The sequence below is a fragment of the Chlorocebus sabaeus genome, chromosome 2 (assembly GCF_047675955.1).
Source record: "Chlorocebus sabaeus isolate Y175 chromosome 2, mChlSab1.0.hap1, whole genome shotgun sequence".
Taxonomy (NCBI): domain Eukaryota; kingdom Metazoa; phylum Chordata; class Mammalia; order Primates; family Cercopithecidae; genus Chlorocebus; species Chlorocebus sabaeus.
In genome coordinates, this window is record NC_132905.1 from 66,185,909 (window position 1) to 66,199,652 (window position 13,744).

General features: G+C 43.2%; 1 protein-coding gene across 5 annotated transcripts in view; it reads left to right on the plus strand.

The window, feature by feature from the left end:
* PHF20 (PHD finger protein 20) overlaps positions 1-13,744 on the plus strand; it is a 188,225-nt gene that overhangs the window by 29,547 nt on the left and 144,934 nt on the right. For all 5 annotated transcript variants that reach the window (XM_037995037.2, XM_073009320.1, XM_037995040.2 and 2 more), the window contains exon 2: positions 3,912-4,026. In XM_037995037.2, coding sequence (XP_037850965.2) covers positions 3,944-4,026 — 83 coding nt within the window. In that variant the 5' untranslated portion in view covers positions 3,912-3,943. The remainder of the gene's footprint in view (positions 1-3,911; positions 4,027-13,744) is intronic.

The following is a 13,744-nucleotide window of genomic DNA, read 5'->3' on the forward strand; positions in this document are numbered from 1 at the left end:
TATCAGCCCTTCGGAATTTGTTTTTGTTTTTGTTTTTTTTTGTTTGTTTTTTTTAGACGGAGTCTTACTCTGTTGCCAGGCTGGAATGCAGTGGCGTGATCTCGGGTCACTGCAACCTCTGCCTCCCAGGTTCAAGCGATTATCTTGCCTCAGCCTCCTGAGTAGCTGGGACTATAGGGACGCGCCACCACGCCCAGCTAAATTTTGTATTTTTAGTAGAGACAGGGTTTCACCATGTGAGCTAGGATTGTCTCAATCTCTTGACCTTGTGATCCTCCCTCCTCGGCCTCCCAAAGTTCTGGGATTACAGGCATGAGTCACTGTGCCCGGCCTGGAATGGGTTGTTTAATAGATAGCTTATTGTCCTTCACATGTATAATCCCTCACATTATGCACTTATGAAAAATTTTCATTGTGAAAAACTAAAATTTAGGAAATTAAGAAAAAAGGAACAATCACCAATAACCTATAACTTATTTTTTTCTTCCAGTCTTTACAAAAAGAATCAGTGGCTAGGTACCATGGCTCATGTCTCTAATTCCAGCACTTTGGGAGGCCGAGTCAGAAGGATCACTTGAACCTGGGAGTTTGAGACCAGCCCAGACAAACATAACAAGACCATGTCTCTACCAAAGAACAAATTAGCTGGGTGTGGTGGCTTGCACCTGTAGTCCCAGGTGCTTGGGAGGCTGAGTAGGCAGGATCACATGAGCCGAGGAAGTCGAGGCTACAGTGATCCAGGTTTGTGCCACTGTAGACCAGCCTGAGTGACAGAGTGAGCAAGACCTTTTCTCCAAAAAAAAAAAATAATAATTAATGAGTTTCTTTTTTCTTTTTTTTTTCCTTTTTTTTTGAGACACAGTTTCACTCTTGTTGCCCAGGCTGGAGTTTAATGGCGTGATCTTGGCTCACTGGAACCTCCACCTCCTGGGTTCAAGTGATTCTCCTGCCTCAGCCTCCCGAGTAGCTGGAATTACTGGCATGCGCTACCACACCTGGCTAATTTTGTATTTTTAGTAGAGGCAGGATTTCTCCATGTTGGTTAGGCTGGTCTCAAACTCCCGACCTCAGGTGATCCAGCAGCCTCAGCCTCCCAAAGTTCTGGGATTATAGGAATGAGCCACCACGCCTGGCCTTTTTTTTTTTTTTTTTTTTTTTTTTTTTTAAAGAGACAGGTTCTTGCTGTGTCACTCAGGCTGGAGTACAATGGCAGAATCATAGCTCACTGCAGTCTTGACCTCCTGGGCTCAAGCGATCCTCCTGCCTCAGCCTTTTCAGTAGCTGGGATTATAAGCCTAAGCCACCTCATCTGGCTGTGTATGAGTTATAATGTGAGCTCCATGTGGTACAATTTTGCATCCCGCCTTTTTATGTAATATATTGCAAGCAAATCTTCATAAAATGTGCTGCTATTACACGTTAGATATGAGTATCGCTTCTGTGATTTTTTTCCATATTCATTTATTGCAAAGAAAATGTTCCTGGTAGGAGGCAGGCATTGCTGTGGCAGTGCTCTGGCATTGCTTGGGCAGTGTGGGCTGTCAAAAGCCAATGTATCGGGCTGGATGCAGTGGCTTGTGCCTATAATCCTGTAATCCCAGTACTTTGGGAGGCCCAGGCAGGAGGATTGCTTGAACCCAGGAGTTTGAGACTAGCCTGGGTAACGTAGATGCTGTCTCTGCAAAAAAAAAAAAACCAAAAAAAAAAAAAAACCTGGGTGTGCTGATGCATACTTTTGATTCTAGCTACTTGGGAGGCTGAGGCAGGAGTATCGCATGAGCCCAGGAGTTTGAGGCTATAGTGAGCTATGATAGCGCCACTGCATTCCAGCCTGGACAACAGAATGAGACCCTGTCTAAAAAAATTTTTTAAAAGTCCAGAGTTTAGTGGGAGGAAGGAGTTAGGCTGGAGTTAGTCTGCTGTAGAGAGGTGGTCTGTTCAAGTGCCCTTAGAGCTCAGAGTGGCTGCATGTCCATCAGAACCACTACTAGCTCCTCTGATAGCATTCAGGACTCTGCAGATTAGTAGATTAATTACCTCAGTGATGCCAAGAAGTGTTCTTTTTTTTTTTTTCTTTTTCGAGACGGAGTCTTGCTCTGTCACCTAGGCTGGAGTACAGTGGCGTGATCTCAGCTCACTCCAACCTCTGCCTCCCGGGTTCAAGCTATTCTCCTGCCTCAGCCTCCCAAGTAGCTGGAATTACAGGCACCCACCACCGCACCTGGCTAATTTTGTATTTTTAGTAGAGATGGGGTTTCACTATGTTGGCCAGGCTGGTCTCGAACTCCTGACCCCGTGATCCGCCCGCCTCGGGCTCCCAAAGTGTTGGGATTACAGGCTTGAACCACCGCACCTGGCCAGAAGTGTTCTTTTATGGGGGCCACTTTTCCTGTAAATAGCCTAATCCAGTACACCATTTTTCCCCTCAAAAGGAAATTGGCTTTACTGTTTGGTTCTCTGATCATAAGTATACATTTTATTCTTTAGAGCACAAGTACACAAGACAGGATTGAGAAAGGAGAGATTCAAATTGTGACTTCAGATTCAAAGGCAATTAAAGGAATTAAACGATAATATTTTGTACTGTTTAATGGTTTTATGATAAAGAAAATCTGGGTAAAACTTATAGGAAAATACAAATGATCAGAAGGGACTCAAGAAGTAGGAAATATAGCTGGGCATGGTGGCAGGTGCCTGTAATCCCAGCTACTTGGGAGGCTGAGGCAGGAGAATCACTTAAACCCGAGAAGTGGAGGTTGCAGTGAGCCGAAATCGTGCCATTGCACTCTAGCCTGGGTGACAAGAGCGAGATTCCTTCTCAAAAAAACAAACCAACAAACAAAAAAAGAAGTGGAAATATACATAGATCAAAGAAAGTATAAACAATTCTGGGCACAGTGGCTCATGCCTGTAATACCATCACTTTGGGAGGCTTATGTGGGCGGATCACTTGAGGTCAGGTGTTTGAGATCAGCCTGGCCAACATGGTGAAACCCCATCTCTGCTAAAAATACAAAAATAAGCTGGGCGGGGGGGTGGCATGCACCTGTAGTCCCAGCTACTCAGGAAGCCAAGGCTCCAGAATTGCTTGAACCTGGGAGGCAGAGGATGCAGTGAGCCACCACATGGCGCCACCACATTCAGCCTGGGTGACAGAGTATGACTCCATCTCAAAAAAAAAAAAAAGAAAAGAAAATATAAACAGACCTTGTACAGCCTTCCAAAAGTAGGACCAAGTATTAGTATCTCAGCTTTTGTTTGCTTCCTTTGTTTTTAATGTTTTTGTTTTTAAGAGGTGAAGGTTTGCTGTGTTTCCCAGGCTGGTCTCGAACTCCCGGGCTCAAAGAAACAACCTGGCTCTGCCTTGCAAGTAGCTGGGACTATAGGCATACCTTACTGTGCCTGGCGTTTGTTTGCTTCCTTTGTAACTCTTAAATTTCATTGCAATTACAGTTTGCAGTTATTTTATTCATCAGTTTACTGGCTAAATTTTTGTGTTTCCCTGGTAGACTGAAGGGTTCTTGAGGGCAGGAACTGTGTCTCTTCTGGTCTTGACTGTTTCTTAAATAGTCACTGAGCAAATATTTGTTGAATAATGCATCAGCAGATGACTGAATTTAACTGCGAAAGCAGTTGTTTTTTTGTAGTTCTGAGGGGTGGCCCTTGTAGGTGAGTCTTTGGTAAGCAGTGTTGAGGGAGGGTCTTCTCAGTTCCGGAAACTACAGGAAGCTGCACGATGGAGGAGTAGGAACCAGTGGAAGGCACACCTGTGTTAGAATGAGGGCACCAACAGGGTTTCATGGAGCTTTGTGTTTTGAATAATGTCTGTTTGGTTTTTATGTGTAGTGAATGATGCTACACTCTGGGCAGACTTTGCCTAAGTTTCATAAATATTTAATTGGCTTTTTCAGGAGAATAAAGGCAGCCCCGTTGATGACTGAAAATGACAAAGCATCCACCTAACAGACGAGGAATCAGCTTTGAAGTGGGAGCCCAGTTGGAAGCCCGGGACCGTTTAAAAAACTGGTACTTTTACATTTTTCTGTTAATTAAAGCCCTTCAGTAAAGGATTTTTGCCAGCACTGATAGAGTGGTAGCTTAGGCTTTTTTTGTGGTGTTTTTCTACTCCCTGACTCTTGGAAGATGGGAGGAAACTTCAGTCTTTTCTCTTTGATATAGGGATCCTGGTGTCAGGGTGACTGTCCTGTAATTTGTTTCCCCCTTTTGCCTGTTCATCTGAAAGAGTTCTGGGAAAAAGAAGCATGAATGGCCACAGGGAAGGGAAGGGTTAATAGTGGCAGCTCTCTTGCTCTTGGCTGCCTGTCTGAAAAAAGAGAAGAGAAAGATCAGGGATGGAATAGTGAAGAAAAAGGGGTTTGATTGGAGCAGCTCATGTGTTGTGAACACCCCATCCTGTTTTCTGGGCATGATGACTGTATGTTGAAATAGAGTCATCACATAAGGGCACACTGTTAGGGTGATTAGGTTCAGAAGCTGAGGCATTATAGTCCCAACTGTGTCATTGACTTGTGACCTCTGGCTGGTAATTAGCTGCTTTGTGCATTGGCTTATCTATAAATGTGGGTATTGGTAATATTGACCTCATAGGGTTATTCTGAGAATCAAATGATGGAATATTTAGGGAAAGACCTTATAGACTGTGAAGTGATTGTTGTGGTTGAGGGCATCCTAGAATTTGGTCATTTGTTGGTGCTCAGTGTGAGGGGTGTTTTCAGAACCTACACCTCTCTAAGGGGTTTTTTTTTTTTTTTTTTTTGAGACGGAGTCTCGCTCTGTCACCAGACAGATATTGGCTCACTGCAACCTCTGCCTCTCAGGTTCAAGCATTTCTCATGCCTATGCCTGCCGAGTAGCTGGTATTGCAGATGTGTGCCATCATGCCTTGCTGGTTCCTTTTTGAGTTAAAGAAGGAAGAGTTTAACCCTTTTTGAGATTCTTTCAAAATAGATTGACCAGCTCTTCAGGTGTAGGAAGATAAGACAGGAGAAGAGAGGAATGGAAGCAGTTGGTGCAGAAAAATGTCTTTGCTATTAGAATTAGGTACACTTGGCCGGGCATAGTGGCTCACGCCTGTAATCTCAGCACTTTGGGAGGCTGAGGTGGGCGAATCATGAGGTCAGGAGTTCAAGACCAGCCTGGCCAACATAGTGAAACCCTGTCTTTACTAAAAATATAAAAGTTAGCCGGGCATGATGGCGCACGCATGTAGTCCTAGCTACTTGGGAGGCTGAAGCAGGAGAATCACTTGAACCTGGGAGGTGGAGGCTGCAGTGCACCAAGATCACGCCACTGCACTCTAGCCTAGGTGACTGAGCGAGACTCCATCTCGAAAAAAAGAAAAAAATAATTTTTTTTATTATTGAAAGTGTAGTTAGGTACACTTTCAACACAGTTGTTTTTGGGCTATTTTTTTGTTGTTGTTCGAGACAAGAGTCTTGCTCTTTCATTCAGGCTGGAGTGCAGTGGTGTGATCTCGGCTCACTGCAGCCTTCGCCTCCTGGGTTCAAGCAATTCTCTTGCCTCAGCTTCCTGAGTAGCTGAGATTACAGGCGCGCACCACGACGCCCGGCCAATTTTTTGTATTTTTAGTAAAGACAGGGTTTCACCATGTTGGCCAGGCTGGTCTGCAACTCCTGACCTCAGATGATTTGCCCACCTTGGCCTCCCAAAGTGCTGGGATTACAGATGTGAGCCACCAAGCCTGGCCTGTTTTTGGGCTGTTTGTATTATCTATAATTAGTTCCTTTTTTGGTTTTAGTATATATATGTGTGTGTGTGTGTATATTATATACTGTGTGTATGTATATATTATGTAAGTAGTATCATACAGCTTGCTTTTTTTCTGTGTCTTTGTTTTTTATATTCAGTATATTTTTGTGATTTACCCATACTTAACTCCGCACTCACCCCCCTGACCCCTGAGATAGGGTCTTACTCTATTGCTCAAGCTGGAGTGTAATGGCACAATCATAGTTCACTGTGGCCTCCAACTCCTGGGCTCAAGTGATCCTCCTGCCTTAGCCCTCCATGTAGCTGGGACTACATCTTAACTTCTGTATAGAGTTTTATTGTATGAATATACCACAGTTTGTTTAGTCCCTTACTAATGGGCATTTGTTTATTTGTTTGTTTATTTATTTATTTATTTATGATGGAATCTAGCTCTGTCACCCAGGCTGGAGTGTGGTGGCACAGTCTTGGCTCATTGCAATATCCACCTGCTGGGTTCAAGCAATTCTCCTGCCTCAGCCTCCCTAGTAGCTGAGATTACAGGTGCCCACCACCTTGCCTGGCTAATTTATGTATTTTTAGTAGAGACGGGGTTTCACCATGTTAGCCAGACTGGTCTCAAATATGTGACCTCAGGTGATCCACCCACCTTGGCCTCCCAAAGTGCTGGGATTACAGGAGTGAGCCACTGCTCCTGGACCGTTTACTTATTTTTTATTTTTATTGTATTTTTTAAAATTTTAAATGGATGCTTAAATTCCAGTTTTTCACCTGAGACACAGTGCTGCTGTGAATGTCTCTTTGTGCACATACACAGACTTTTACTTGAGCAGTGGCTTTTGACCACAACCTACAGTAAGAAATGTATTTTAAATCCAGTTTGGTACTCACCCATATGTACATAAAAATTTATTTTTATTTTGGTTTTATTATTATTTTTTTGAAACGGTGTTGAGACAGCATCTCACTTTGTTGCCCAGGCTGTAGTGCAGAGGTGTGATCTTCGCTCACTGCAACCTCCGCTTCCCAGGTTCAAGTGATTCTTGCGCCTCAGCCTCCTGAGTATGTGGGATTACAGGTGTGCGCCACCATGCCTATTTTTTTTTAAAATTTTTAATAGAGCCAGGGTTTCACCATGTTGGCCAAGGCTGGTCTTGAACTCCTGACCTCAGGCGATCCACCCAACTCGGCCTCCCAAAGTGCTGGCACCACAGGCCAGAGCCACTGCGCCTGGCCTATTTTTATTTTTTGAGACAAGGTCTCACTCTGTTGCTCAGGTTGGAGTGCGGTGGTGGGAACACAGCTCATTGCAGCTTTGACCTCCCTTGGCTTAAGCAGTCCTCCTGCTTCAACTGGGACCACAGGCACGTGCCACCATGCCTGATTAATTTTTAAATTTTTAGTAGAGATGAGGTCTCACTATGTTGCCAAGGCTAGTCTCGAATTCCTGGGCTCAGGTGATCCTCCTTGGCCTCCCAAAATACTGGGGTTACAGGCATGAGTCACCATACCTGACCTATATACATTTAACTGAAATACAAATTTTATGAAGTAGTATTTAACCTTAATACATGCATTATACTCTGGTATTTTTTTCTGTTCTTTTTGTTTGTTTGTTTGGGACAGAGTCTTGCTCTGTTGCCCAGTCTGGAGTGCAGTGGCTCACTGCACTCACTCACGATCTCAGCTCACTGCAACCTCTGCCTCCCGGGTTCAAGCAATTCTCCTGCCTCAGCCTCCCCAGTAACTGGGATTACAGACGCCTGCCACCATAACAGCTAATTTTTGTATTTTTAGTAGAGATGGGGTTTCACTGTGTTGGCCAGGCTGGTCTTGAACTCCTGACCTTGTGATCTACCCCCCCCCCCCTTGGCCCCCCAAAGTGCTGGGATTACAAGCATGAGCCACCATGCCTAGCCTTTTTTTTTTTTTTTTTTTTTTTGATATAGTGTCTCACTCTGTTGCCTAGGCTGGAGTTTAGTGGTGCAGTTACAACTCATTGCAGCCTTGACTTCCAGGCTCAGGTGATCCTCTCACTTAGCCTTCTGAACAGATGGGACTACCAGCACATACCATCATGCTAGGCTAATTTTTTGTATCTTTAGCAGAGATGAGGTTTCACTGTGTTGGCCAAGCTGGTCTTGAATTCCTGACCTCAAGTGTTCCACCTGCCTTGGCTTCCCAAAGTGCTGGGATTACAAGCGTGAGTCACCATGCCTGGCGCATATTTAGGTTTTTAATCCACCTGGAATTCATTTTATGTATGGTATGAACTTGTATCTAATTATTATTTTTTAATTCAGTGAATAACCAGTTGCCCCAATATCATGTTTAGAATAGTCCATCCTTTCCCCACTGATCTGCAATATCACTTGTATGTATTAAGCTTCATATATACATAGGCCTGTTCTCAGCTCTTTAGTCTATTACACTGATTTATGTTTACTCCTGTGCTTATAACAACACATTATTTAATTGATATTGCTTTAACATCACTCTTGATATCTGGTAAGACAGGTTTTATTTTATTTGTTGTATTCTTAGACCTTTACTCTTTAATATGAGTTTTTGTAGTATTGTTGAGTTTCTTGAAAAGTGTTTTTGGAGTTTTGAAATACATTGTATTTAAGTGGTATCTTGATAAAAAGTTTTCATTCATGAAAATGTATCTTTATAGTTATTCATGTTTTACTTTATGAACTTTAGTGATGTTTTGTAACTGCCAAAAAGATTTTGCATATTATCTGTTAGATTTATTCCTAAGTATTGTCTAGTTTTTGTTGCTTTTATGAATGGATCTTTCTTTTTTTTTTTTTTTTTTTTTTTTTGAGATGGAGTCTTGCTCTGTTGCCCAGGCTGAAGTGCAGTAAAGCGATTTGGGCTCACTGCAACCTCCGCCTCCCAAATTCAAGCAGTTCTCCCTGCCTCAGCCTCCCGAGTAGCTGGGATTACAGACACCTGCCACCACGCCTGGCTAATTTTTGTATGTTTTAGTAGAGACGGGGTTTCGCCATTTTGACCAGGCTGGTCGTGAACTCCCGACCTCAGATGATCTGCTCACCTCAGCCTCCCAAAGTGCTGGGATAACAGGCGTGATCCACTGCACCCGGCTGGATCTTTTTGTATTATGTTTTTTCTCTTTGGTTATTGCTGACCTGAAGGAATATTGTTGTTAATTCAGTGTTGAATTCAGTGTGTGGATTTTATACAGTTCGAAAACAAAAACAGAGTGCTTAAAAAAGATTTATGACATTAATGAGATTGTTGGAAGTTTGAACATTGATTGGTTATTTGATATTAAAGAATCATTGTTTTTTTTTTTTTTTTTTTTTGAGATGGAGTCTCACTCTGTCGCCCGGGCGGGAGTGCAGTGGCCGGATCTCGGCTCACTGCAAGCTCCGCCTCCCGGGTTCACGCCATTCTCCTGCCTCAGCCTCCCGAGTAGCTGGGACTACAGGCGCCCGCCACTTCGCCCGGCTATTTTTTTGTATTTTTTAGTAGAGACGGGGTTTCACCGTGTTAGCCAGGATGGTCTCGATCTCCTGACCTCGTGATCCGCCCGTCTCGGCCTCCCAAAGTGCTGGGATTACAGGCTTGAGCCACCGCGCCCGGCCAAGAATCATTGTTAACATTTTAGAATTGGAAATGATATTGTAATTTTGTGTTTTAAGAGTTCTTGTTTCTTAGAGATTATATACCTACATTTATGAATAAAATGATATGTTGTGATTTGCTTCAAGATAATATGAAGATTCTGGATTATATTGGCAGTAGGAAGGAAAAGGAGATAATATGAAGGGGGAAAAGGGTGGGAAGATAGAGGAAGCAAAAGCAGCCAAGCGGCCATGTGTAATGGGTACATGAGTCTTTATTGTTATTGAGTCTTGTGTCTGGTCTTACACAGAAACCTTTCTCCATTTTCATGTTCATCTTAATGGTTCTTTTGGATTTTCTACATAGACCATCATGTATCTGCAAACAACTATTTTGCCTCTTCCTTTCTAATCCTCTGCTTCTCATTTCTTTTCCTTCCTTCCTTACTTTTTTTCTTTCCTTCCCATTTTCCCTTCTGTGTTCATTGACCAGGATCATAGCAGCAAGATGTTAAATGGTCGTGATGATAGTAGCTTTCCATAGTTTGTTGTTTGACTTTAACGGGAACACATCTGAGATTTCACCATTAAGTATGATGTTTATCATAGGATCATGGTAAATGTGTTTAATCAGATTAAAGAAGTTCCTGCCTAATCCTTGTTTGCTGGAAGTGGTTTTTTTTTTTCAGCCTGAGTAATGTTGAATTTAATGCTTTCGGGCATCTAATTAATTGACCATGCCTATTTTCTCCTTTAATCTTTATTATTATTATTATTATTATTTTTTTTGAGGTGGGGCCTCACCCTGTTGCCCAGGCTGGAATGCAGTGGCGCATCTCAGCTCACTGCAAGCTCCGCCTCCCGGGTTCACACTGTTCTCCTGCCATTCTCTTGCCTCAGCCTCCCGAGTAGCTGGGACTACAGGCACCTGCCACCACGCCCAGCTAATTTTTTCTATTTTTAGTAGAGATGGGATTTCACCATGTTAGCCAGGACGGTCTCGATCTCCTGACCTCATCATCCACCTGCCTCGGCCTCTCAAAGTGCTGGGACCATAGGCATGAGCTACCGTGCCCGGCCTAATCTTTATTTTTTAAAATTTTGCTTCCCCTTTATTAGTATGGTATATGACATTAACAGGTTTTGTAATGTTGAACAATTCTTTCTTGTGTTCCTGGATAAGCCTTTTAGGTCATTTATATAATAAATTATTAGATTTAGTTTACTAATCTTTTATTTGGGATTTTGATATCCATGTTCATTATACTTTTGGTTTTTGATCTCTTCTTGTGTAGTCTGTATTCAGTTTTAGTGTAGTATTATTATACTAGTCTTAGAAAATGAGGAGGGTAGTTTTTTCCATTATTTTCTGGAACACTTTCTTTTTTTCTTTTTTCTTTTTTTTTTTTTTTTTTGATATGGAGTCTTGCTCCGTTGCCCAGGCTGGAGTGCAGTGGCACAATCTTGGCTCACTGTAACTTCTGTCTCCCGGGTTCAAGGGATTCTCCTGCCTCAGCCTCCCGAGTTGCTGGGACTACAAGGGCCTGCTACCATGCCTGGCTAATTTTTATATTTTTAGTAGAGACGAGGTTTTACCATATTGGCCAGGCTGGTCTCGAACTCCTGACCTCAGGTAATCCGCCTGCCTCGGCCTCCCAAAGTGCTGGGATTACCAGTGTGAGCCAGTGCGCCTGGCCCAGTTTTTTTTTTTCTTAACCATATCTTTACTGGAAAAGAGGAAAACATTATGGACATCTTGTACAAATTTCTAGGAACAAATTTTAAACTTAACATTTGGCCAGATGTGGTGGCTCACACCTGGAATCCCAGCATTTTGGGAGGCCAAGGCTGGTGGATCTCCTGAGGTCAGGAGTTCGAGACCATCCTGGCCAAAATGGTGAAACCCTGTCTCTACTAAAAGTACAAAAATCAGTCAGGCATGGTGGTGTGTGCCTATAGTCCCAGCTACTTGGGAGGCTGAGGCAGGAGAATCGTTTGAACCTGGGAGGTAGAGGTTGCAGTGAGCTGAGATTGTGCCACTACACTCCAGCCTGGGTGACAGAGCAAAACTTTGTCTCAAAAAAATAAAAAAAGATAATCTAGCTGGGCATGGTGACTCATGCCTGTAATCCCAGCACTTAGGGAGGCTGAAGTGGGAGGATTGCTTGAGTTAAGGATTTCAAGACCAGCCTGGACAATATAATGAGACCCTGTCTGAAAAAAAAAAAAAAAAAAAAAAAAATTCTGGGCATAGTGGCACATGCCTGTAGTCCCAGCTACTTGGGAGACTGAGGCAGGAGGACTGCTTGAGCTCAGTAGTTTGAGGTTGTAGTGAGCTGCAATTGAGCTGATAGCTGCAGGTGGCAGTCAAATGCCTAGGCAGATAGGGACAGTTCCCTAGTGAAACCTGACTGTCAAACCAAGGACAGTTTGTTTATTTATTTTTTGAGATGGAGTTTTGCTCTTGTTGCCTAGGCTGGAATACAGTGGCGCAATCTCGGCTCACTGCAACTTCCGCCTCCTGAGTTCAAGTGATTCTCCTGCCTCAGCCTCCCAAGTAGCTGGGACTACAGGCAGGTCCACCACACCCAGCTAATTTTTATATTTCTAGTAGAGACGGGGTTTCACTATATTGGCCAGGCTGGTCTCAAACTCATGACCTCAGGTGATCTGCCCACCTTGGCCTCCCAAAGTGCTGGGATTATAGGCATGAGCCGCTGTGCCTGGTCTCCAAGGATAGTTTAAAGCCTGAAAGCCAAGCTACAAGTCCCAAGTAAATCCATGTACTGGATTGAGAACCTCTCTTCCCATTTGGCAAGGTTTCCTCTGATTGATCCCCACCCTTCACCTATTTTACATGTACTTACCCTTCCCTGATTGGTTTTTTACAGTGTCATCTCCACCTTTGAGTGATGCCTTTGTTTTAGCCTTTTTGGCATACTCACAAACCAATCAGCATGCATTCCCCATTCAGAGCCCATAAAAGCCCTGCCACACTGAGAGGGAGACTACCCATCTTCAGGTGGGTGAGTACCCTCACGTGGGTGCTCTTATGAGCCTCATTTTAGCAGTAAGAAAAAGGAGACTCAGAGAGGTGAAGTTATTTGCCCAAGGTCACACAGTGGTAGGACTAGGGTTTGAATCAAAGTAGACTGGGTTCATGGCATTTTTGTAATAACCAAATTTTTCCTGAGTGTCTGAATGTTCCTGACTCCTAAATTAAAAAACAAAACAAAACACTGGAAAACGCATTCTGATAATGTTCACCTGATTTCCTAATCTAGAGTACTGGACATTGTTTGGTAAAATCTTTGACTTTGAATGCTTTGCCAAAAATAATGGAGAGTTTGTTTTATTATCTCTAGACTGAAAGTGGTTATCTTTTCACCCTGATAAGTGATTTGTTTACATTATAGTAGGTAGTATTGCTGCAAGGTAGAGCCATATTTTTTTATGTGTGTCTGTGTCTCTGTATGTGTATGTGTGTATTTTCAGTCCATCAAAATGAAATGTGTGGGAATTAGGGTCCACTTTTTTTTTTGAGACAGAGTCTTATTCTGTCGCCAGGCTGGAGTGCAGTGGTGTGATCTTGGCTCACTGCAACCTCCGCCTCCAGGGTTCAAGTGATTCTCCTGCCTCAACCTCCCGAGTAGCTGGGACTACAAGTGCACGCCACCACTCCCAGCTAATTTTTGTATTTTTGGTAGACATGGGGTTTCACCATGTTGGCCAGGATGGTCTCGATATCTTGACCTCATGATCTGCCCGCTTTGGCCTCTCAAAGTGCTGGGATTATAGGCGTGAGCCACTGCGTTGGCCTAGGGCCCACTTTTTAATTACTTATTTCCGTGTGACGTTTTGCCTCTGAATCCTTGAATTGTTTGTTCTTATTTTTGGGCCCTAAAGTAACTAAGTCCCAGCTTTTTTTTTTTTTTTTTTGAGATGGAGTTTTGCTTTTGTTGCCTAGGTTGGAGTGCAATGGCACAATCTTGGTTCACTGCAACCTCCACCTCCCTGGTACAAGCAATTCTTCTGTCTCAGCCTCCCAAGTAGGTCGGATTGCACGCATGCGCCACCACGTCCAGCTAATTTTTTTGTGTTTAGTAGGGATAGGATTTCATCATGTTAGGTTAGTTGCGAACTCCTGACCTCAGGTGATCCACCTGTCTCGGCCTCCCAAAGTGCTGGGATTACAGGCACGTGCCACTGTGCCCAGCCCAGTCCCTGCTTTTTAATTAAAAAAATTTTCTAACATAATGAAAAATTGAGAGAACATTATACCTTCCCCTGTATTCACTAATTGTTAACCCATTTGCTTTATATACTTATTTAATTTAGCAATAATTATATAATATCTAATATCCAGAGATATTCAGATGTTGTTCCAAAAATGTCCCTTA